Source organism: Salvelinus fontinalis, chromosome 1, assembly GCF_029448725.1.
Source record: "Salvelinus fontinalis isolate EN_2023a chromosome 1, ASM2944872v1, whole genome shotgun sequence".
Classification (NCBI taxonomy): domain Eukaryota; kingdom Metazoa; phylum Chordata; class Actinopteri; order Salmoniformes; family Salmonidae; genus Salvelinus; species Salvelinus fontinalis.
In genome coordinates this window covers 55,407,026-55,429,748 of record NC_074665.1, presented here as the reverse complement: position 1 = coordinate 55,429,748, position 22,723 = coordinate 55,407,026, and the positions used below count along the sequence as shown (strand labels likewise).

At 41.0% G+C, this 22,723-nt stretch overlaps 2 protein-coding genes and 1 pseudogene across 6 annotated transcripts in view; 2 read left to right on the top strand and 1 right to left on the bottom strand.

Annotated features, from left to right (window-relative positions):
- LOC129857946 (regulator of G-protein signaling 7) overlaps positions 1-7,475 on the top strand; it is a 118,619-nt gene extending 111,144 nt beyond the window's left edge. For 3 of the 5 annotated variants that reach the window (XM_055926664.1, XM_055926684.1, XM_055926673.1), the window contains exon 17: positions 6,797-7,475. In XM_055926664.1, coding sequence (XP_055782639.1) covers positions 6,797-6,847 — 51 coding nt within the window. In that variant the 3' untranslated portion in view covers positions 6,848-7,475. Of the gene's footprint in view, positions 1-6,314; positions 6,353-6,796 lie in introns of all 5 variants that reach the window. The other 2 variants (XM_055926695.1, XM_055926706.1) reach the window with 1 other exon arrangement.
- Positions 7,476-7,578: 103 nt separating this feature from the next.
- On the top strand, positions 7,579-15,938 carry LOC129857956 (gremlin-2-like). The gene is made up of 2 exons (XM_055926721.1): positions 7,579-9,063; positions 14,594-15,938. The coding sequence occupies exon 2, from the start codon at positions 14,595-14,597 to the stop codon at positions 15,147-15,149; it is 555 nt and encodes a 184-aa protein (XP_055782696.1). The 5' UTR covers positions 7,579-9,063; position 14,594; the 3' UTR covers positions 15,150-15,938.
- Positions 15,939-21,774: 5,836 nt separating this feature from the next.
- Positions 21,775-22,723, bottom strand: part of LOC129858987 (formin-2-like) — a 62,051-nt pseudogene continuing 61,102 nt past the window's right edge.

Sequence of the window (22,723 nt, the reverse complement as noted above, 5' to 3'; positions counted from 1 at the left end):
GAGTCCCATGATGGTCAAACACAGGAACGAATTTGACCAGGTGAAAAAATAACTTACCTCCAAGAACATTCCCTTTGCACTGCTTCAACATGCAACAATGAGAATCATCCATGGCGGACAGAGAAGATTCTTCAAAACGCCCAAAGAAGTCGCAACATTTCTCTGTTGACTGCAGGCGACCGGCTCAGGACATGGTTGATTGGTTAGCGGACTGGGTTAATTTCACTTCTAGCTGGGCTGTGTCCCACTAGCCTGCCTTATTACTTGCATAACCGGTTCAGACTGCTTTGCTGGATTATACTATAGTTTACTGACAGATCAATGAGCTAAGATCCCAATATCCATGGAAACAAACTATTTGTTTTTACCAGAGTGACATTGTTTTTAAGTTGTTATTTGGGACAGTCATGGTCCTCAGAGGCATCAAAATGATTTGTGAGACTATTTTATATGGCTAAGCCATGATGGCTTACATTTGTATTTTGCATTCTGTCATAGTAGGTGCGTTGCGATCAGTACTCCTGTTATTGGTTTGGTTTTTGAATTGCATCATATAAAGATGGGTGAAGAATTCTAAGTTTTTGTTAATTTACTGGGCTCGAGCTCCAGGTTCACGTTCACATTTGTCTTCATGTTAGAAATTTCATTTAGGGGATTTGTGCAGGGAGTATTCAAGAACAGCACTGTGGGGAGGAGGGGAATTGTTTTGTGAGAGACCTTCACTTTATAATATGTGTTTGACTACAGGCTCACCGAAAATAGGCAAAAGAATATTTTACACTTACTCCTGACATTTGCATTATTTTTTTGAGTGAACAATATGGTTAAGATAGTAAATCATACATCATTAAACGTTAATGGACTGAACAGACCTGTTAAACGAAAACAAGTCCTTATGTACTTGAAAAAGCTAAAGACTGATGTTGCATTTCTACAAGAAACACAGCAGGGGCAGAACATAAAAAGTTGGAGGCAATGGGTAGGACAGGTCTTTGCCTCTTCATAAAACACAAAGACTAATAAGAATTTACCCTTCTGTGCAATGAAAATAATTATTGATCCCTGGGACGTTATGTAGCAGACCACCATAGTCCCTGTGCCCAAGGAAGCGAAGGTAACCTGTCTAAATGATTACCGCCCCGGAGCACTCATGTTGGTAGACATGAAGTGCTTTGAAAGGCTGGTCATGGCTCACATAAACAGCATCCTCCCTGATACCCTAGACCCACTCCAATTCGTATACCACCCCAACAGATCCACAGATGACGCAATCTCAATCGCACTCCACACTGCCCTTTCCCACCTGGACAAAAGGAACACCTATTTAACAATGCTGTTCATTGACGACAGCTCAGCGTTCAAAACCATAGTGCCCACGAAGCTCATCACTAAGCTAAGGACCCTGGGACTTAACACCTTCCTCTGCAACTGGATCCTGGACTTCCTGACGGGCCGCCCCCCAGGTGGTAAGGGTAGGCAACACACCTCTGCCACGCTGATCCTCAACACTGGGACCCTGAGGGGTGTGTATTTAGTCCACTCCTGTACTCCCTCTTCACTCATGACTGCGTGGCCAAACACGACTCCAACACTATCATTAAGTTTGCTGATGACTCAACAGTAGTAGGCCTGATCACCGACAATGATGAGACAGCCCATAGGGAGGAGGTCAGAGAACTGGCAGTTGTGGTGCCAGGACAACAACCTCTCCCTCAATGTGAGCAAGACAAAGGAGCTGATCGAGGACAACAGGACATTTTAGGGCTGAACATCAACGGGGCTGTAGGGGAGCGGGTCGAGAGTTTCAAGTTCCTTTGTGTCCACATCACCAACAAACTATCATGGTCCAAACACACCAAGACAGTCATGAAGAGGGCACGACAAAACCTTTTCCCCCTCAGGAGACTGAAAATATTTGGCATGGGTCCCCAGATCCTCAAAGTTCTTCAGCTGCACCATTGAGAGCATCCTGACCGGTTGCATCACTGCCTGGTATGGCAACTGCTTGGCATCTGACCGTAAGGCGCTACAGAGGGTAGAGTATACGGCACAGTACATCACTGAGGCCAAGCTTCCTGCCATCTAGGACCTATATAATAGGCGGTGTCAGAGAAAAGCCCATAAAATTGTCAGAGACTCCAGTCACCCAAGTCATAGACTGTTTTCTCTGCTACCACACAGCAAGTGGTACCGGAGCACCAAGTCTAGGACTAAAAGCCTCCTTAACAGCTTCTACCCCCAAGCCATAAGACTCAAATGCCACCGGACTATTACATTGAACCCCCCTCCCTCCATTTGTTTTGTACTGTACACTCGCTGTTTATCTATGCATAGTCACTTCACCCCTACCTACATGTACAAATTACCTCAACTAACCTGTAACCCGGCACACTGACTCGGTACTGGTACCCCCTGTATATAGCCTCGTTATTGTTATGTTATTGTGTTACTTTTTATAAATGTTTTATTTAATTTTTTACTTTAGTTTATTTGGTAAATATTTTCTTAACTCTTCTTGAACTGTTTGTTAAGGGTTTGTAATTAAGCATTTCACGGTAAGGTCTGATTCCTCAAGGTAGAGGAATTTCACTCTTAGTTGGGGGCAACTTACATTTTTGTCTGGATCCGATTATGGATAGATCCTCAATTAAAGTTACCCAAATGCACTCTATCATTTATGAAAGACTTACATTTGAAAGACACATGGAGACAGCTCCGTCCCCAAGATAGGTATTACTATTCTACTCTTGTTCGCATAACTCTCAAACCCGGATTGATTATTTTCTCCTTTCAGCACAGGTAACCCATAGAGTTGTGGAAACTGAGTATTTATTCAGAACTATCTCAGATAATTCTTCCCTCACACTTTCTGTTTGGATGTCGGATGGTGCCTAAACCCAGTTATTTTGAAACATGCAGAATTTTGTCAATTTATCAGAGACCAAATTATATTTTTCTGTGAAACAAACTACCTGTCCACTCCCAATAGTTTTGTATTCTGGGATACATTGAAGGCCTGTCTTAGGGGTCAAATAGTTTCCTATACCAAAGGTCTCAAAAGGAAATGCACTGCTGAATTGAATTAATTGGTGAATTAAATCCTATTACTACAAAAAGAACACCAAAAATCTGTCTGTAAAGAAACGGACCACTCATTGGTGAATACAAAACTGAAAAGACTATTCTTAGAACGTGGTAAAGATATTTTTGGGGCAGAAAACACAAAGTCTTAGCCTTGCAGATAAAAGCTGAGGAGAATTTGAGAACCATCAACTCTATTGAACACAACAGTCAAGTGTCTCACAACCTGGAAGAGATTCATGATTAATTTAAACAATACTATTCTAAGTTAGACACTTCTGATGGAACGGAAACAGCAATGATATACACATTCTGTCTACAATTGAAGACCAAAACGAACTAGATCTGCCCTTTACAAAAACAGAAATCGTTTTATAGGGAGTTGAAGGATTTGCTTATTGCTCTCTTGATGGATGTTCTAAAGGTATCTGCTGAGACGCAGACCCTTCCACGGCTTTTATAAAAGATACATAAAAAAATGTAGATCCTCTACAATGCTCTTCCTATAGGCCGATCTTGTTCCTCAATGCCAACTATAAATCGATTTCTAAGGTGTTGGCTAACAGATTAGGACAATATTTGCCAAACCTGATTACAACCGATCAAACAGGCTTTATACAGAAAAGATCCTCCACCAATCATTTGTGCAGGTTATTCAACGTAATTCACAGTGTGAGGAGTGATCATAGTATAACAGTATCTCTAAACACTGAAAAGGCTGGAGTGGCCATACCTATTCAAGGTCCTTGGTAAATTTAACTTTGGTCCTTCGTTTGTCAACTGGGTTATGACTTTATACCAAAAAAACGCAAGCTAAGATCACCACTAATGGCATGATGTCAGCCACATTCCCACTCTTTAAAGGTAGTAGACAGGGCTGTTCATTTTCCCCACTCCTTTTTGTGCTAACCATAGAACCCCTTGCAGAGGCCATAAGAACAGATCCTGGCCTAAAGGGCTTTCAGGTAGGCCAGATAACGCACAAGATCTCATTGTTCTTAGACAACATTATTTTGTTCCTCTCTGACCCGACCGGATCCCTCTCAAAACTACAAAAGTTTTTGGGTACATACCTATGTCAGGTTACAAAGTCTAGGTGGATAGGTGGATTGAATAGGTGGATAGATCTGCCTCTTACATTATTTGGGAGAATTAGCTGAATTAAGATGAACGTTCTGCCTAAGATGAGGAATAACTTCAACATCAAATGTACAGAAATCGCCCTGTCACTGCAAGAAAATATGTTGCATAGACATGGAAATCAGATTCCCCTCTCCCAATTACAAGATGTCTCTCTGAAATGAATAAGAGTATTCCTATGGAGAAGATTACCTATGCTTTAAGAAATAAATTCAACAACTTCCTGAAAATATGACAACCCTTCCTGGACTATATGGAAACACTTCCAATGGGGTTGGTGGATGTGAGCTTGTAGATCGATGTAGCTATTGTCTCTTTGTAATTTACTGTTTGTATTGCTTTGTGAATATGTTGGTCTCTCTTGTCATTTGTCATATTTAGTCATTATTATTATTATTACTATTATAATTACATTTTGTAATTTGTTTTAATGTATTTTTTATTTTGTGGGGTGGAGAGGATTGAATTACCTTTTGTTGTAGTTCCTACTCTTGCTGTATTGTATTGTTCTGTTGAATAATTGGAGAAACAAAATCCCACCCAAAATAAAAATTATAATAATGATGCTCAAATTGAAAATCATTAGACTAAATAATGAGGATTTCTATCAGCCTAATCAAGGTGTAAATTATATCTCACATTCCAGTGTATAATGGCGGGAGCTGCTTGTGGATTTGACAGCTCTAAAGCAGTTCCACCTCCAACACCATCGAAACATCCGCAATGCGGATGTCGGCTTAAGCGGATCTAATTGAATCCGGCCCTAAGAGATTTGTTCCTTTGAACACAATTATTGTGTTTCATTTGAGAAAAGTGCCTATATATTTCATGATTAACTGATTGATAAGACATTTAATAGTGAAAACAATAATTTTGCAACAATGGTAGTTAGACATTCACCATTACATTTCAGGAGCTAGATGCAATAGGAGCACAAGTACACTACCGTTCAAAAGTTTAGGGTCACTTAGAAATGTCCTTGTTTTTGAAAGAAAAGCACATTTCTTGTCCATTAAAATAACATAAAATTGATCAAAATACAGTGTAGACATTGTTAATGTTGTAAATGACTATTGTAGCTGGAAACGGAAGATTTTTTAATGGAATATCTACGTAGGCGTACAGAGGCCCATTATTATGCGAGAAATTGCCAGGAAACTGAAGATCTCGTACAACGCTGTGTACTACTCCCTTCACAGAACAGCACAAACTAGCGCTAATCAGAATTGGAACACAGGAGTGATGGTTTCCGATAATGGGCCTCTGTACGCCTATGTAAATATTCCATAAAAAATCTGCCGTTTCCAGCTACAATAGTCATTTACAACATGAACAATGTTTACACTGTATTGTGATCAATTTGATGTTATTTTAATGGACAAGAAATGTGCTTTTCTTTCAAAAACAAGGACATTTCTAAGTGACCCTAAACTTTTGAACGGCAGTGTATATTTGGACATGATATTGTTTTTTATACAGTAGAGGGGATGGCAGGCAACGTCACGAAAATGATGCACGCGCATCGCTGTGGCTGGAAGGCGTGCATTGATATGATTCTGAACCGTCAGATAGCTAGCAACAATTACAAGAAGCTGCCATGTGGGGTATCATAGGTAGCTCGTTTCAGCTCGTATCTTATTGATACCATGTCTTGTTTTAAGGTGTTTTGACTGATGTCATGTCTATGCTAATTTGGCAAAAATTCAGAAGCTAACTAACCAACAACTGTAACGATGTATTTGAGAGACATAAAGTGCTCATTGTGCAAACAAGTGCTAATTTGGAGATTAAACATAGTTTACATGTTGTCAACAGTCTAAACCAACCCCGTCTGTTTGGCCCCATAGTTGCGCAAATGTCGGTTTTGTGGTGAACAACCAACCCGTCTATTCTTGTGAAATCACGTTTTATTAATGTAGTTTGCTACAGAATGCTGCGTTTGATGAGTTAACTCTTCTGAGAATTAGATGTGTCAGCTGAGCTGTTTCAGGACAGAGGCATGTGACCTCTCCTGCATGTCTCACATTTTGGCCTCTGAAACCAACCTGCCAAAATGTCCTCCCTCATTCTGTGTTCTCTCCTTGTCCCCACAGAAAAGTAAGAACTTGTTTTGAAGGATGTTTGCTTCCAGGTAATAATGCCAAAGCTCAGTGCCGAGTGTTACAGTAAATTGCATGTGGTTGCTCACCTCACTTACTGTCATCCTGTGTTTTCCCTCACATTAGTGCATTAATAAAGCTCTTGATAGCTCTTGATGTAAACTGTATTAATTGAATGAACTTTACTCAGATTCAGGAACCTACAGCATGTCTGACATCACATAACACAGTATGATGCAATATCAAGTTGTACACTTGATGCCCATAGGATGTCAGTATAACCCAGACATTACCTCACACACACTTCCATATTCCAAACTGGTAGAACTCTCACACCCTCTGCTGACATACAGTATGACTTTTCCACACGCTAGATTATAGGATGGTGTCAGGATGGATCTATGATTACATTTTCTACTGTATCTTATCCTCTCTCATTCTCTTTCTCAATCCCTATTTTCTTCTTCTTCTGACAGGGGAAATCCCTTACATCAAAGAGGCTGACCAGTCTTGTGCCATCATGCTAAAACATAGCCACTCTCGGATATAGAGGAGGACCATATCATTTCTACGTCATCGCCGTTTGCTTTCCACTCAGACGATGAGCTGGACAGTACATCAGATGTTGCATGTCCAAGGAGAAGACTTGTTATTCCTTTTACCTGATCTATGTCTACTATTGGAAAGGAGAGGCATTTGGAGACTTTTACAAATATTGGGGCTGGATAATGCCTTTACAGAAAGTCAGTGTCCAGTTACTTACACCATATCTGATGGACACGTATGTCCCTCTCCAGCTGAGCTAATAATGTCAGAAATAAAAAATGAAGGAAACGTTAGCTTAACAGTAAAATCTATTCAAAATATCATCACTATACAGTACTCGATCTGTAATCACAGATACTTTGGTCACGCTAAGGGAAGTGTTGTGCGGTATGCATAAATGTAAATTATTATGTTCATTTTGCATTGATTTTATTGCACTACAATAATTAGCACAGTTTTCATTACACTTGTAAAGTCACATTTGAGCTGTAAGAAAAGGTGTTTTCTGTCTTATGTAAAACGTAATTCTTTGTTACTCTCTCCTGCATTTATTTTTATACCATATTTAAAGACACTTAAAAATGTATTAAAGTTGTCCCTTTATCTGTTTTTACTGTCCTGGTAATGAATCAATACATTTTGTACTGGCCAGCAAAGAGTAGATGGACATACTGATCTGGGGTCATTGTAATAGATCATTATTAATCTCTCTCTGCTCTGTCTGCTGAGGTGACAGACTGTCATCTGCAGTTTTAGTTGTTACAGCTAGATGGTGGTAGATTTAACAGAGCAGTAGCTCGTTTTCTATTATTTTACTATAACTTAAGGGAATACGTTTTATGTTTACAACAAATAATGCTTTGCTTGATTTTGTTCAAATGTGTTATTTGTCAAAAATGTAGACATTTCCTATACTGTGCAAAAAGTAAGGCTTAATTCTAATACCATATTGAGAGTTTCACGAACCATAACCTTTAGGCCACTCAGTATATTTTAGGCCACTCAGTATATTTAAGCAATGAGAAACCATGACTAAAGACATTAGTCAAAGTATGGACAAAGACTGAGGCCCAAATTCTGCTGCTGTAGTGTCGTGCCATTCTCTACTGGTATGATGAAATAGTTATTGTTTGGCGAGTCTGACGTTTTTTTGTATTTTTTTTGTAGACGTTTCAGATCTTTGATGGTGAATGACAGACAGTGGTTTTTGTCTTAGTTCCAGTGGTCAGAAATCAGAACCACACACATAATTGTCTTACTTCTGTATGCCTAAACCAAAGGATTGGGAATGGCAATTTCAAAGAGTCGTGTCGACATATGGAGTATGGAGTCGACGCAGGAGTAAGAATGATTTATGGATTATGTGATTTCACACACCCAAAGAGAGCTCTGTATTGAAAGCTTTCCAGTGGCACTGGAACACCCCTAATCATTGAACCCACCTCATGTTCAGGTGAGAAGAAAGGTGGATAGATGGAGAGAGAGAGAGATGAGTATGAAAGTGAGCTAGAGACGAAGGATAAGCCAGGGAGGAAATTGCGTGAAGGGGAGATGGTGGGAGAGCAAGAGGGATTTGGGGTATCAGACTAAGAGAGGGAGTAATAGAGGGAAGAAGGGAACCGGGAGGGAGAGAGCAAAAGACTGACAGGGGATTTCAAGACTGGAGAGTCAGCAGTGAGTATGTTTCTGGAAAGAGGAGGGGGGATAAGTATTGAGAAAAAGAGGTAGGGAAGGGAGAGAGGTGAGGCTTGGTTTAATTCATGTTGTGATCAGAGCCAATAGAAAGCCCCCGTCTATGTCTAGGAGGAAGCAGAAGTGAGAGTCCAAACCCAGCAGGAGACATACAGAGACGCACAGACCTACAGACACAGAACTAGGATACACAGACATAGAAACCCATTGGCATGGAAAGAAAGATTACAGAGAAAGGAGAAAGAGATAACTACATGGATTATTAGATAATATATTTGAGATGGATATGAGATAGACATGGATTATTAATAAACTCAAAAATACAGACTCAGTGGAGAGAAACAGGACCACAGACCTTGGGACACTCAACTGACAATCCACCTCAGCAACCACTGCTGTTCCCATGGAAACCAACACCAGGATTCACTCTCCAGGACTGGTAAGGGTGGACAGCTACCCCTAACGGAGACAGGATCACCCCACTGTCCCAGGACACTGGCAAGAGGTACAGTCACTGTCTTTCTCCTTCAGGACATGCAGTGGTCCTTGGTGGCTGGTCAGTTATTCAGGCTGGAGAGAGACAAGTACAGAGGGTGCGATTCAATCATAGGAAGCATTTTCCTGAATGTTAATGGAAGTGAGAGCTGTCAGTGAGTTAATGGGTGTGTGGGTGATTGCTGATTTGGCTAATGAATTAAAGACTATTAGTAAGCAATGATTTGATGTGGGTAGGTGTGAGATGTGTGGTAGCATTAAGGTGAGAATGTAACTTTGTTTCAAAGTGTAAATCCAACACTGTGCATGTGTCTATTAGAGAGAGTGTGAGTATGTGAGAGACATTAATAATGTGTGTGACATGAGTGAATGTTGTGTGAGTAGCGAGCATGGCTTCTGATCTGACTCACCACTCTGGTTACTGCTCCACCTTGCGTCAAAGACTCTGATTCCCATGTGGCTCAGTTGGTAGAGCATGGTGCTTGCAATGCCAGGGTTGTGGGTTTGATTCCCATGGGGGACCAGGGTGAAAATGTATCCACTCACTTCTGTAAGTTGTTCTGGATAAGAGTGTCTTCTGAAATGTCAATTCCAAAGAGGATTTTTAGGCAGGACACACATCTTTGTCCTGATATAAACCCTTCCCACACTCTTATTATATTTAATCCAACAAGCTCTTTGTTAATTAAGCAATAAGGCCCAAGAGGCAGTGCTGTATCATGAATACAGTCACAGGTAAATGGCGTTGTTCGGCCCGGCGCGATATTCATGATGCAGCACTGCCTCTCGTGCCTTATTGCTTTTATAAAACTGTTACCAACATATACAAATAACAATGAATTACATATTTTCATTAAAACGTCATTTTGATAAGTAAATTCATATAATGTCATTCTTCCACGAGAAGAGATAGTCCAGACGAAAATCTGGTTGTTAGTTATTTTGGTCATGTTGCTACAAATAATTTTTGCATAGTTGCTATGCAAAAGGACTGGTCATCAGCTCTAAACAGAATGTTTGCTGTGCAGGCTGGATAATGTTATTGTCATGTTTTAGCTAGCAAGGAAAATTCACCTAACTCAGTCACGTCAAACATTGAACCTGGAGTGACAGTACACTGACAGCACACTGACGTTAGCTGTATATTTTGTTTGTTTGAGCTTTTTTTCTATTGTCATTTACTTGGATATGTCCATGATAATGACATTGATGTGTGATTTCACCTGGTTCATAAGAAGTTGTCTCGTCTAGTCTGGGCACTGTTTACCCTATGTATTGTAAGTCTTCTATTAAGCCCGCTCTACCAAACTAAATGCTAGGCTGGAGGCAAGGTGAAATAATGTGCGAGGAGTGATAAATACAAGACATGATTTGGATGGCAACGTGACCATGATATTCTTATGGAGGCGCAGCGATCCTTTTCAGATGGAACTGTTAGCAGCCGTAGTGTGACTGTGACTTCCAATACAGCACGGTTGGGGAATGCTGCTTGTCCAATCAGTACCCAGGATCCAAACAACCAGATTTAAAATACATATTAAATATACATTTCCAAACACTCTCTGTTTGTAATATTTAAACAATGCCTTGCCTTGTTGGAGTAGAGCAATTGATTCTCACTGAATCTCCCAAGTTTAATTTATTGAAATACCACCTTCTCTAGACTAGTAATCAGTATATTTTTTTACACTGTTTTTTTCACTTGCAGTGGAGGCTGCTTAGGGGAGGATGGCTCATAATAATGTCTGGAACGGAGCAAATGGAATGGCATCAAAACATGTTTGAGATGTATTTGATACCATTCCACCTATTCCGCTCCAGCCATTACCACGAGCCCATCCTCCCCAATTAAGGTGCCCACAACCTCCTGTGCTCACTTGACAGATTTAAGTTATCCAAACAGACACTGGTAGGGACTGTACAGGCCTGTCGTTGTGTGTTCAGCTCCAATTTAGGGTTGGTTATGTTATGCCGTGATTAACTCCCTCTAGGTGGGGAACACCCTTTCAATGATATTGTAGCGATCCTCGCTATATGAGCCACATTACAATTCCCACAATGTGGGTTAAACCCTATTGGTGCAATGCCTCTGGTTGTTTGTCTTTCATGCCAGTGACCCAGGTTCACTTCTCTGCCCTGCTGTTTGCTACGATATGTTGTTCTCATTCTGTGTGTGTGTACTGTACAGAGTAGGGTAAATATCTCCACCAATGCTGAGGGTTATGGAGTCCAAACTGCTTCTCCTAACTGTAATAGACCAGTATAGCATCTCTCAGCTGGTAGAAATTATGAAGATGGATTGTGGTGACAAATGGCTGTCCAAACAGCTCAGGGCCCCTCATGGCATGTTGGCATTTGACACATTCACCCAAAGTTCTTCAAAATGGAAGTTTTCACTTTTAATGAGCCGGAAGAGGCCAGTTTTGGGAAATACAAGCCACAAATTAAGATAATGACATGCTTGCCCCTAATGTAATTGCTTTCATGTAAAAACACAGAGTTTTGTTTTCTGTGTGTGAGCTTTGGCCTGTTGAATTGAATACAATAATTGACGTGAGTTATCTGTCTATGAAACTTCCTGGCGCACCTAGCTATAATTATAGTCTGGCTCAGGCTTTGTTTTGGCCTGTCTTTTTAGGCCGGTTCTTGTCATTGGTAGCACTTTATTTCAGGGCCCATGTGTAAGTTACTGCTTTTAACTTATTGACAGAATAATTAGTGGATTGGATTATTGAAGGACCCTTGACCTGACATGGTTGATCTGCTCCAATAAAGGAACTAGGTACTGTGGTGCAGACGGATGGTGCATCCAAGTGTTGCTGCCCACTGGAGTCAGTAAAGCTCAAGTTGCCATTGGCAATTCTTACTCTGTGAGATGGCTATCCCAGTTTTGTTTTTGAAGTCCAGTATTTGTAGACCCGAGGACTGAGACTGTTCATTCAAGCATATAGACCCTAGTATTTGTAATTGTGCAATAATAGCGTGGTCCAGTTTAGCTCTGTCTCACTGATAAAAACAAAAGCAATAGTCTCCCTCCGGCTCAGTCTCCATGATGATTAGTAAGAGAGAGAGAGAGAGAGTCAGGGGGGTGGATGAGGGAGGCCTCAAGTACTAAAGTCAGGGCTAAAGAGTTTGTTTTGTTTTCCAACAGTCTCTCTGTACACTATCATTAACCCCCCTACTTCCACCCCAACTTCCAAACCACAATTTGTCTAGCTGGGAGAATGATGACGATAGCTGGCAGGGTCGGCTGTATCATACATAGGCAAAGTTTGGAAGTGGGAGAGGGACTGAAGCCGTGACTGTATAACATATGTCATCTGCTGTGTACACAGTCAGGATATCCCTCCAACCCCCAGGGCCTTGTAACTCACTAGACCTGGGATAGTCTTAACTAATGAAGGGGATATAGAGAGACAACACCTTCCACGACTGAGTTCATACATTATGATCAGTATTCACTCAACTTTTTAGGGCAAATTGCATTTGTTTAACTGGTGAATAAATTACAGAATTATGGATGTGGGTTAAGACAACGAGATGCAGTGGGGACAGAAGGAAAAATCATGATTAGGTTTGACACTGTGTGGTCGAGTGTGTATGTGTATGTAGGAGGTTTGTCTTCATGCTAGAGTTGAGCCAGACTCAGTCGTGCGTAACATAAATATCTTACTGACATCAACGCATAAATTACGTTAAAAAAAGCAATCTTCTCTGGATGACACTGAATAGGTGAGGTTCGACTTCCCTTGTCCTTCTCATGACCACCGTTATCCACAATACACCTTTCATTCAGTCTTCTCTAAACCTGCCACTACCATCCTGGTTCCTGGGTATACTGTACCTAGCCCTCCACCAGCCTCATGGTTCCTGTGTATACTGTACCTAGCCCTCCACCAGACTCATGGTTCCTGGGTATACTGTACCTAGCCCTCCACCAGCCTCATGGTTCCTGTGTATACTGTACCTAGCCCTCCACCAGCCTCATGGTTCCTGTGTATACTGTACCTAGCCCTCCACCAGCCTCATGGTTCCTGGGTGTACTGTACCTAGCCCTCCACCAGCCTCATGGCTCCTGGGTGTACTGTACCTAGCCCTCCACCAGCCTCATGGTTCCTGTGTATACTGTACCTAGCCCTCCACCAGCCTCATGGTTCCTGTGTATACTGTACCTAGCCCTCCACCAGCCTCATGGTTCCTGTGTATACTGTACCTAGCCCTCCACCAGCCTCATGGTTCCTGTGTATACTGTACCTAGCCCTCCACCAGACTCATGGCTCCTGTGTATACTGTACCTAGCCCTCCACCAGCCTCATGGTTCCTGTGTATACTGTTCCATACTTAATTACTCTCTGGTCAAAGACCCAGTAGACCCAGCTGCTCAATAGATTACTGTGAACATTAGAACAGTTTCATTGAGACTGAGAGAGCTTAACAGGGTAGAGCACCATGACCCAGGGTCAAGAGCAGAAACAAAACAGAGACAGAAACCCAAAGTGGATTATGATAAAGTCATTGTCCACCGTCAAAATGTGTGCAAGTCCAGGAAATGGAGAAGGGATGTAAAAGTCTTATAGGGAATAGGAACGGCCAATGACCTTGGGGCGTTTTGGTCCACATTCAGAATTGTTACTTTATACTATATATGCAATTCAAGAACAACATCTGTTGCAAAGATTCTTGAGTGATTGACCAATTGTACTGGCATTAACACTGACAGTTATGTACAGATACGTGCATACCAGTAATCCTCTGAGTCCCAACAAAGATATTCAACTTAAAGCATACTTTTCTCAACACAAATCAGAAAGTCAAATTCTAAAGAACTTTTCAGATGACATTGTGAATTGTGTGTGTGGTTGTGTATGTATGTTTTTGTGTGTGTGTATATGTATGTCTGTGTGTGTGTGTGTTTACGGAGGGTTTCATCTCAGTCTCACATCTGTCAATCGGCAGTGTGGAGAGAGACAGAGACTTGCTAGGTCACTCTCAGTTCATTGTGCTCTATAGGGCTTGGTCACAGAGTGGGGATCTGGACCCACAGGGTAATGTTTCACTCCCCTAATAGCATTAAGATTGGCCTGCTAATGCATGTTTACGTATCTGCGGTATAGTTTATAACTAGAGTAAGCATCGCCTAATTATTTTATTAATAACGCCTAATTATTTTATCCAGTGTTTATTTTTGGATAAAGTTCTATAGCTGAGAAGAAAGCACATAGAAGTAATGACAAAGAGACATTGACAAATGGAGTTGCAGATGATAGATTGATATCCTCAATGATGCCTGAAAGGCTAGACTGAAAAGGGCACGTTCACACACATACATCGGCTAAACACCAAAACGTACACACACTGACGGAGTGCTATTACACTGGAATAGCTTAAGGATTGATAGATACCTAGTAGACCTAACCTCGCTACATTCTTAAACCAATAGATACTACTCACGGTACATTCACTGCTTATACTGTAAAGGTACAAGGCTCAATCTTGGTTTAGTAGCATTGTTACTAATCTTTCTGTCTTCTCTTTCCCAGAATGTTTTGGAGAATCACTCTTCCAGTCCTACTGGCTGGGGTACTCTGCGTAGCCACAGATACAAGGAAGCCCCGCCCCCAAGGCTCCATCCCTTCACCTTTCAAGACCAAAGGCAACCTGTCAGATCGTCAGCGCCTGTTGCCGCGGAAACCCGAAGTCCTTTCGTCAAGTCGGGAGGCCCTGGTGGTCACCGAGCGCCGGTACCTCCGACGTGACTGGTGCAAGACGCAACCCCTCCGCCAGACGGTGAGCGAGGAGGGCTGCCGAAGTCGTACGGTGGTCAACCGCTTCTGCTACGGCCAGTGTAACTCCTTCTACATCCCCCACCTCATGGGCCCCAGCTCAAATAGAGGCCCAGGGTCCAGCCGGAAAAACCACAACAAGGTCCAGGAGCCCTTCCAGTCCTGTTCCTTCTGCAGGCCACACCGTTTTACCCAGCTCACTGTTCAGCTGGAATGTCCGGGCCTCCAACCTACCTTTCGCCATCGCAAGGTACAGCGTGTCAAACAGTGTCGCTGTATGTCGGTGGACGTGACTGGTAACGGAAAACTGTGAGGAGTTCTTTGGAACCATACCATGACAGTCACCATGGATACTAATGTGACAGTGAAAGTGAACAATAACATGAACATGAATAGCGTAGATATGACAGGGGACATGCTAGTACTTCTCCCTTATATTGGATTATTCTGCATAATCACTTTGATTGGTCACATAAAATGAACCTGACAGGTACTGATAGAACAGAGTGGCCCAGCTATAAGACCTTTGACTATATGGACAGCTATGGTGAAAACTACAATGTGCAGACATAAATGGATGGATGCATAGCACAACACCAACTGAAGCACAGACATGTTTCAGTTCAACACAGTCAATCATATGAAACAACTGGGTCCTTCGACTCTCTATAAGCTCATACAGGTTGTGATCAAATCAAATCAATTTTTTTTACCTTACCTAGGGCCATGGACTGATGGCCCCTCTCATCTGGCTGTTGGCTCTAGAAGGAACATACACATGAAACCACAAACAAAGCACCAAGTTCTAGACTGAAAGTGGAGCTCTTAAGCTGGCTGTTTCATGTTTTACTGGGTTTACCTGGGGGAACTCTCCAGCCAATAAGGCTACGGACTGAGAGAAAGCCCCCTAGCCTGTGAAATAATTCAGACAAACATCAAGCTAACCAGTAAAGAAATTATATTATTATATTTTGTATAACTGTGGTACTGTATAAGTATATGTCAAAAGATAAGACACTATAAATATATACACAATCTATTTCATGTGAAACATCTGTGTGGTCTGAATGCAAACAATGTTGTGGCATTGAAGAATATGGTTGACTAACGATGGTTGATAAGAATAGGCTCAACAACTTTACATTTTACTTTACATTTTGACTAGGCAAGTCAGTTAAGAACAAATTCTTATTTAGCAGAAGGCAAAAGGCCTCCTTTTGCGGGGGCTGGGATTCAAAATTAAATAAAAATATAGGACAAAACACACATCACGACCAGAGACACCACAACACGACATGAAGACAGACCTAAGACAACAACATAGCATGGCAGCAACACATGAAAACACAAGATGACAACAACATGGTAGCAACACAACATGGCAGCAGCACAACATGGTAGAAGCACAAAACATGGTACAAACATTATTGGGCACAGACAACAGCACAAAGGACAAGAAGGTAGAGACAGCAATACATCACGCGAAGCAGTAAGAGTGTCCATGATTGAGTCTTTGAATGAAGAGATGGAGATAAAACGGTCCAGTTTGAGTGTTTTTTTTACAGCTCGTTCCAGTCGCTAGCTGCAGCGAATATAAAAGACGAGCAACCCAGGGATGTGTGTGCTTTGGGGGACTAAAGAAAGAATGTGACTGGCAGAACGGGTGTTGTATGTGGAGGATGAGGGCTGCAGTAGGTATCTCAGATAGGGGAAGTGAGGCCTAAGAGGGTTTTACAAATTAGCATCAACCAGTGGGTCTTGTGACAGGTATACAGAGACGACCAGTTTACAGAGGAGAATAGAGTGCAGTGATGTGTCCTATAAGGAGCGTGGCAAATCTGATGGCCGACTGGTAAAGAACATCTAGCTGCTCGAGAGCACCCTTACCTGCCGATCTATAAATTATGTCTCCGTAATCTAGCATGGGTAGGATGGTCATCTGATTCAGGGTTAGATTGGCAGCTATGGTGAAAGAGGAGCGATTACGATAGAGGAAACCAAGTCTAGATGAAACCTTAGCCTGCAGCTTTGATATGTTCTGAGAGAAGGACAGTGTACCGTCTAGCCATACTCCCAAGTACTTGTATGAGGTGACTACCTCAAGCTGTAAACCTTCACAGGTAGTAATCACACCGGTGGGAAGAGGGGCATTCTTCTTACCAAACCACATGACCTTTGTTTTGGAGGTGTTCAGAACAAGATTAAGGGCAGAGAAAGCTTGCTGGACACTGAGAAAGCTTTGTTGTAGAGCGTTTAACACAAAATCCGTGGAGGGGCCAGCTGAGTATAAGACTGTATCATCTGCATATAAATGGATGAGAGAGCTTCCTACTGCTTGAGCTATGTTGCTATGTTGTATTCAGATAAAGACTTTCGAACTGATTTATATTAAATTAATAGTATTTTATCAGGAACCAAGGAGTTATTGGACATGGGGACACAGTCACCAACAGCTCTACAAGGCTCCAACAGAACATAGATCAGAAGAGCAATTCAAACATACAAATCAAACAGGATATGTCACATACAGATTGCATATCATTAGACATGTAACATAGATACAAAAATTGCTCAATTATTTTACGTCAGTATTACTCACTATATAATATTATTTAAATATGTACAGTGCCTTCAGAAAGCCTTTACACCACCTGACTTTTGCCACATTTTGTTTTGTTACAGCCTTAATTTAAAATGGATTAAACTGAGATTTATTCACTGGCCTACACACATGCTGCATAATGTCAAAGTGGAATTATGTTTTTACAAAATAATAAAAAATGAAAAGCTGAAATGTATTGAGTCAGTAAGTAATCAACCCCAATATCCATTTGAGCATGGTGAAGTTACTAATGACACTTTGGATGGTGTACCGAAACACCCAGTAACTACAAAGATACAGGCGTCCTTCCTAACTCAGTTGCCAGAGAGGAAGAAAAACGCTCAGGGATTTCACCATGAGGCCAGTGGTGACTTTAAAACAGTTACAGTTTAATGGCTGTGATAGGAGAACACTGAGGATGGATCAACAACATTGTAGTTACTGCATAATACTAACCTAATTGACAGAGTGAAAACAAGGCCTGTACAGAATAAAAATATTCCAAAACATGGTACAACATGGCACTAAAGTAATACTGCAAAACATGTGGCAAAGCAATTCACATTTTGTCCTGAATACAAAGTGTTTTATTGGATTTGTCCCTAACATAACACATTACTAAGTACCACTCTCCATATTTTCAATCATAGTGGTGGCTGCATCATGTTATGGGTGTGCTTGTAATTGTTAAGGACTGGGGAGTTTTTTTAGGATAAAAAGGAAACGGAATGTTGCAAAGCACATGCAAAAAAGGAAAACCTGGTTCAGTCTGCTTTCCACCAGACACTGGGAGATGAATTCACCTTTCAGCAGGACAATAACCTAAAACACAAGGCCAAATCTACACTGGAGTTGCTTACCAAGAAGTCAGTGAATCTTCCTGAGTGGCCGAGTTTCAGTATTGACTTAAATCTGCTTGATAATCTATGTCAAGATCTGAACATGGTTGTCTAGCAATAATCAACAACCAATTTGACATATCTTGAAGAATGAAACAAATTATAATGGGCAAATGTTGTACACTCCAGGTGTGGAAAACTCTTAGAAACATACCCAAAAAGACACACAGCTGTAATCACTGCCAAAGGTCTATTGACTCAGGGGGGTGAATACTTATCTAATAAAGATATTAGTGTTTTATTTTTCATTAATCTTCTACAAATGTTCAACAACAAAAAAGCCACTTTGACATTACAGAGTATTTTGTGTAGGTCATTGACAAAAACATGGCAGTTAAATCCATTTTAATCCCATTCTGTAACACAACAAAATGTAGAAAAAGTGAGGCGCTGTAGCTAATAAAAAAAATAGAGGGTGATGAGAAGTCCTGATGACATACTAAATACCTTAGCAGCTAAGCTCAAGTCACGGTTCATTTCATGATTTATTGCATAAACCACAACTGTACATCACGTATCATTCTTGAACTATGGTGTATGATAAACTGATGATTGTCATAATGCAGGTTTTCACTAAGCAGGACTGGTTTCCATACAGGTTGTATTGTCAGAGTAATTTAGTTGAATTTCATTGGCTCATTTGTCTTTAACTAACTTGCTGTCTGGTAGGCAAATATATACAAGCCCACTTTTGTGCTCCTCTTTATACTTGAAGGCAGTGCAGAGATTGATAAAAATTGCTTATTTTCTCTGTAAAACATGATTGTCTTAACTGGTGTCTTATCTATAGCTACAGGCTGATACCACAACACATGTCTCACTGTAAAACAATGTATTTCTCTTTACAATGGCACCTGTCCAAAAATGATTAGCTGTTTAATTAAATCTACATACTTACTTTGGACAGCAGAATGCGCTGTTTGGAACTGGGGGAAATTGTTCATTGACAGATTACGACAAAGTATGGTACTGTGTTAATATCACACTTTCCAACAAGGTGACAACCTGTCAGGCATACATATACCCAGTTGGGTGACCGAAAGAAGCAATTAAAAAAGAAAATAACATAATAAATATATTTTTAAACACAATACAATAGCTAAAAAGCTATTTCAGGTTGTGTTGATCTCACTTGTGCAAACTGATCCTGGATAAGGCCAGTCCATTGGCTCAGATCTTCCGACCCAGTTTGGCTTTCTGTGGAACACAAAACAGATGAAAGTGAGTTACAGACATTACAATGGTGCACGTAAATGAATTCATCCGTGCATTTTCAAACAAAAATAACGTATGTGAGAATCCTATGCACTCAAAGTGGTGACGGGTGGGGGGAAATTTATACGGAGATTTTCAAAACGAGTGAGAACGGGAGAAATATACGAGGAATAAGAAGACAAAAGAAAGACGGAAAGGGGTTAGGACAAAGGCAAAAGAGACAAAAAGAGAACTCACTATTCCAGAAGATTCAGCAATGAGGTTCTCCAGGCAAGATTTGGGTCTGTGCTGTTTACACACAAGAAAGATTTGGGTGACCAGTTTCACTGTTTTAAGAAACTGCTTTCTGATCTACTGTAACGATAGTGCAAGCTCTAAACCATTCAGTGGCACAACTTTCCACACTGCACGAGGTAAAAGATACATTCTAGACCAGTGATGGGCAAATTTGATGGGGGTGGGGGCTATAAAAAAATCTAAACTCATCATGGGAGGCCGCAGTTGCTCGCAGTTCTGCGTACCCACATCCTTACCTACACATACAGCCGGCCCTAGCCTTTTCGGGGCCCTAAGCGAAATTTAGTTTGTCCGCCCCCATCCATTCTACACGTTTTGCCATGGGGTGGAGAGAAGATTTTGCAATTTTATAACTAATTTCCTGTAATTCTACCCATTTTGCCATGGGGCAGAGAGAACTGTTTTAAATATGATATCTGACTGAGAGTGACTAATGAAATCAATGGGGGCCCCCCAGTCGGTAAATTGAACATGATTTCTACAAGTTTAGATAGGTGGCTGCGAGACTAACATACCAATCTAAACCATTTTTGCTGGCGTGCTAATTAAGTGACTGTTAGTGACTAACAACAACAGAAAAACATCTGATGCACAACCAAATTTTGAAATTACACTCTCAATATACTTTTTTTTGTCTTCAGAAATGTATCCACGAGCCTATAAAAGGGAGGCCTTGGGCCGCCAGTTGCCCATCCCAATTCTAGACCAGTAAATTCAAATGTGTGTGCGTGTTTGTCCAAATTTGGTATGCCTTCGTAGTAAGTCGGGAGGGATCATTTTAAACCTCTCAATTTTATAGATGGCGTTACACTGTAGGCCAAATAGTTAATGATTACAAATGTGTTTTTATTACTTATCCAGCAAATGAGCAAATACATATCACAATCTAATCTACATCCAGCAGAACAAAACAATTTGCATTTCAAATGCTATCTCTAAACCCATCAAACCACTGGAAGCTAACAGAATCACTCATGTGTTCTTTTTATTAGTGGGGTTAAGAATCCGATCTGGGTCATTTCAACCCTTCTCTCTCTCATCTTATCTATGAATTTGAATGACTCTGATAGGATCTAATAGTGAACATGTGATGCCTGCTATTGGAAACTCATGTTTGGGGATCATTCCAACACTGAAGATTCAACACTCATCTATGACAACTCCTGACTTTCTGCTTGATATTGACCTAACAGGGTGGGTTTAACTTTTCAGCAATATCAAGCTGGAATCCTTAAATGTGAAACTGACATATCCGTTTAAGATATTACAACAAATAAGTTACTGCAAACAACAAACACTGTTTTCTTCCCTCTGACATCATTGCACACGTGACAGAACAGCAGAATATGCACTGCAATTTTTTGTTGCAGTACACCTCCACTTCGTCAACAAAATAAAACCATAACAACGGCGGTGTGACGGACAGTGGCGCTGTTTCCCCTACCGCAGATTCCATCTTTAACTTCTTTAGGAAGCAAAATGTTAGTTTGTCTTATGCTTCTCCCTGCTACGAAATGATTACATACTGGGATTAATGGTGTTCGGTTGCTACAGCATCCGTGGTTGTTACAACACACACCCTTCTGTATTGTTTCAAAGGGAGTTGAAGAGCCTAACGTGTACTACATTTGACCTCAGTCAAGGTGCTTTATTCTACACATTAAGCTGACAGATGACTTCAATTGGCTTGTCAAGGTAATGTGCTTGAAGGTGAATGTGAAACAGTATGTTCATTGTGTTCATGCGCAGGGGGATATAGTGGTGCAGTAGACATGTCATTTTGACATGTACAGTCATTCTGTGGTAGGTCTGTAGAAGGTCAGAACATACATAGTACAACAATCCCCAAAGAAAGAGTGGCTTTCATTGAATAGGATAGACTCAACACACATGAAAGGACTGCAAAACATATTTTACACCAGTCCTTACCGTTCCTGTAACATCAGTTTGTTTTCCTTCTTCCAAAGGTCTTTGACATCAGTGGAGAACTCATGCCACACTGAGAACAGCGTGTTGGGAGATACTTCCTTCTCACCGGCCTTAGCCTTGGCTGAAAAGAACACGCTCAGCTCCAAGAAACTGAGGATAGATAGAACAAAAACATGAAATCAAACCTAAAATACCAAAATCACAGCAATAGATTACAGAAAGACTAAGTCATTGTGAAACCTGTATGCTTATAATAAATATGCGAAATGTGAAAGTTAATCTTAAGACCATTTCATGCATTAAACTTGATATGGAAGTATACTAAATGGAGGCGACTGGCCATTTCGTAATGAAAAATATTAGAATGTATTAGCTGCCACAATGGCATTCTTTCCTAAATTGATAACATAAATATTTTCCCTCCACAGATACAATTCTAGGCGTACAGGTTATAAACCCTTAAAAGGAAATTAATGTTGCTGTGCTCAAGTCTCAAGAGGGACAAACACATAAAGAAAGGGAGAGAGAGAGAGAGAGAAAAAGGAGAGAATGGTAAATAGAGGAAGAGAGAGCACACGTGAAAGTGACAAATGCCCTGGTGTTGTGCTTGATCAATACTCTGGACAGGTTGGGGACCCTTTGTTTGGAGTTTGGAGGGAACACATTCCAGCCTAGTGTTAACAGAAGCCTGGAGCCAACGCTGTCTACTCTGGCTTTGCTTAGATAAACAACACAGACACTGGAGGCCTTCAGTCTATCATAGGACCCGCAGTCAAGGCCATCTAGAGGTAGAGGTTCCATGTAGCCTCGGGATCTAAACATCGACACAGGACCGGTACGTACTGGCATGCAGTAGTAGAGAATAGAAGTGAGTGAACTCAGCTCACCGTATTGAAAATTGTTCTGACACAACATTATCCTTTGAGCCAATGTTATCATACGGTG

Coding starts and splice junctions, on each gene's coding strand:
- LOC129857956 (XM_055926721.1), top strand. CDS start 14,595: ATGTTTTGGAGAATCACTCTTCCAGTCCTACTGGCTGGGGTACTCTGC.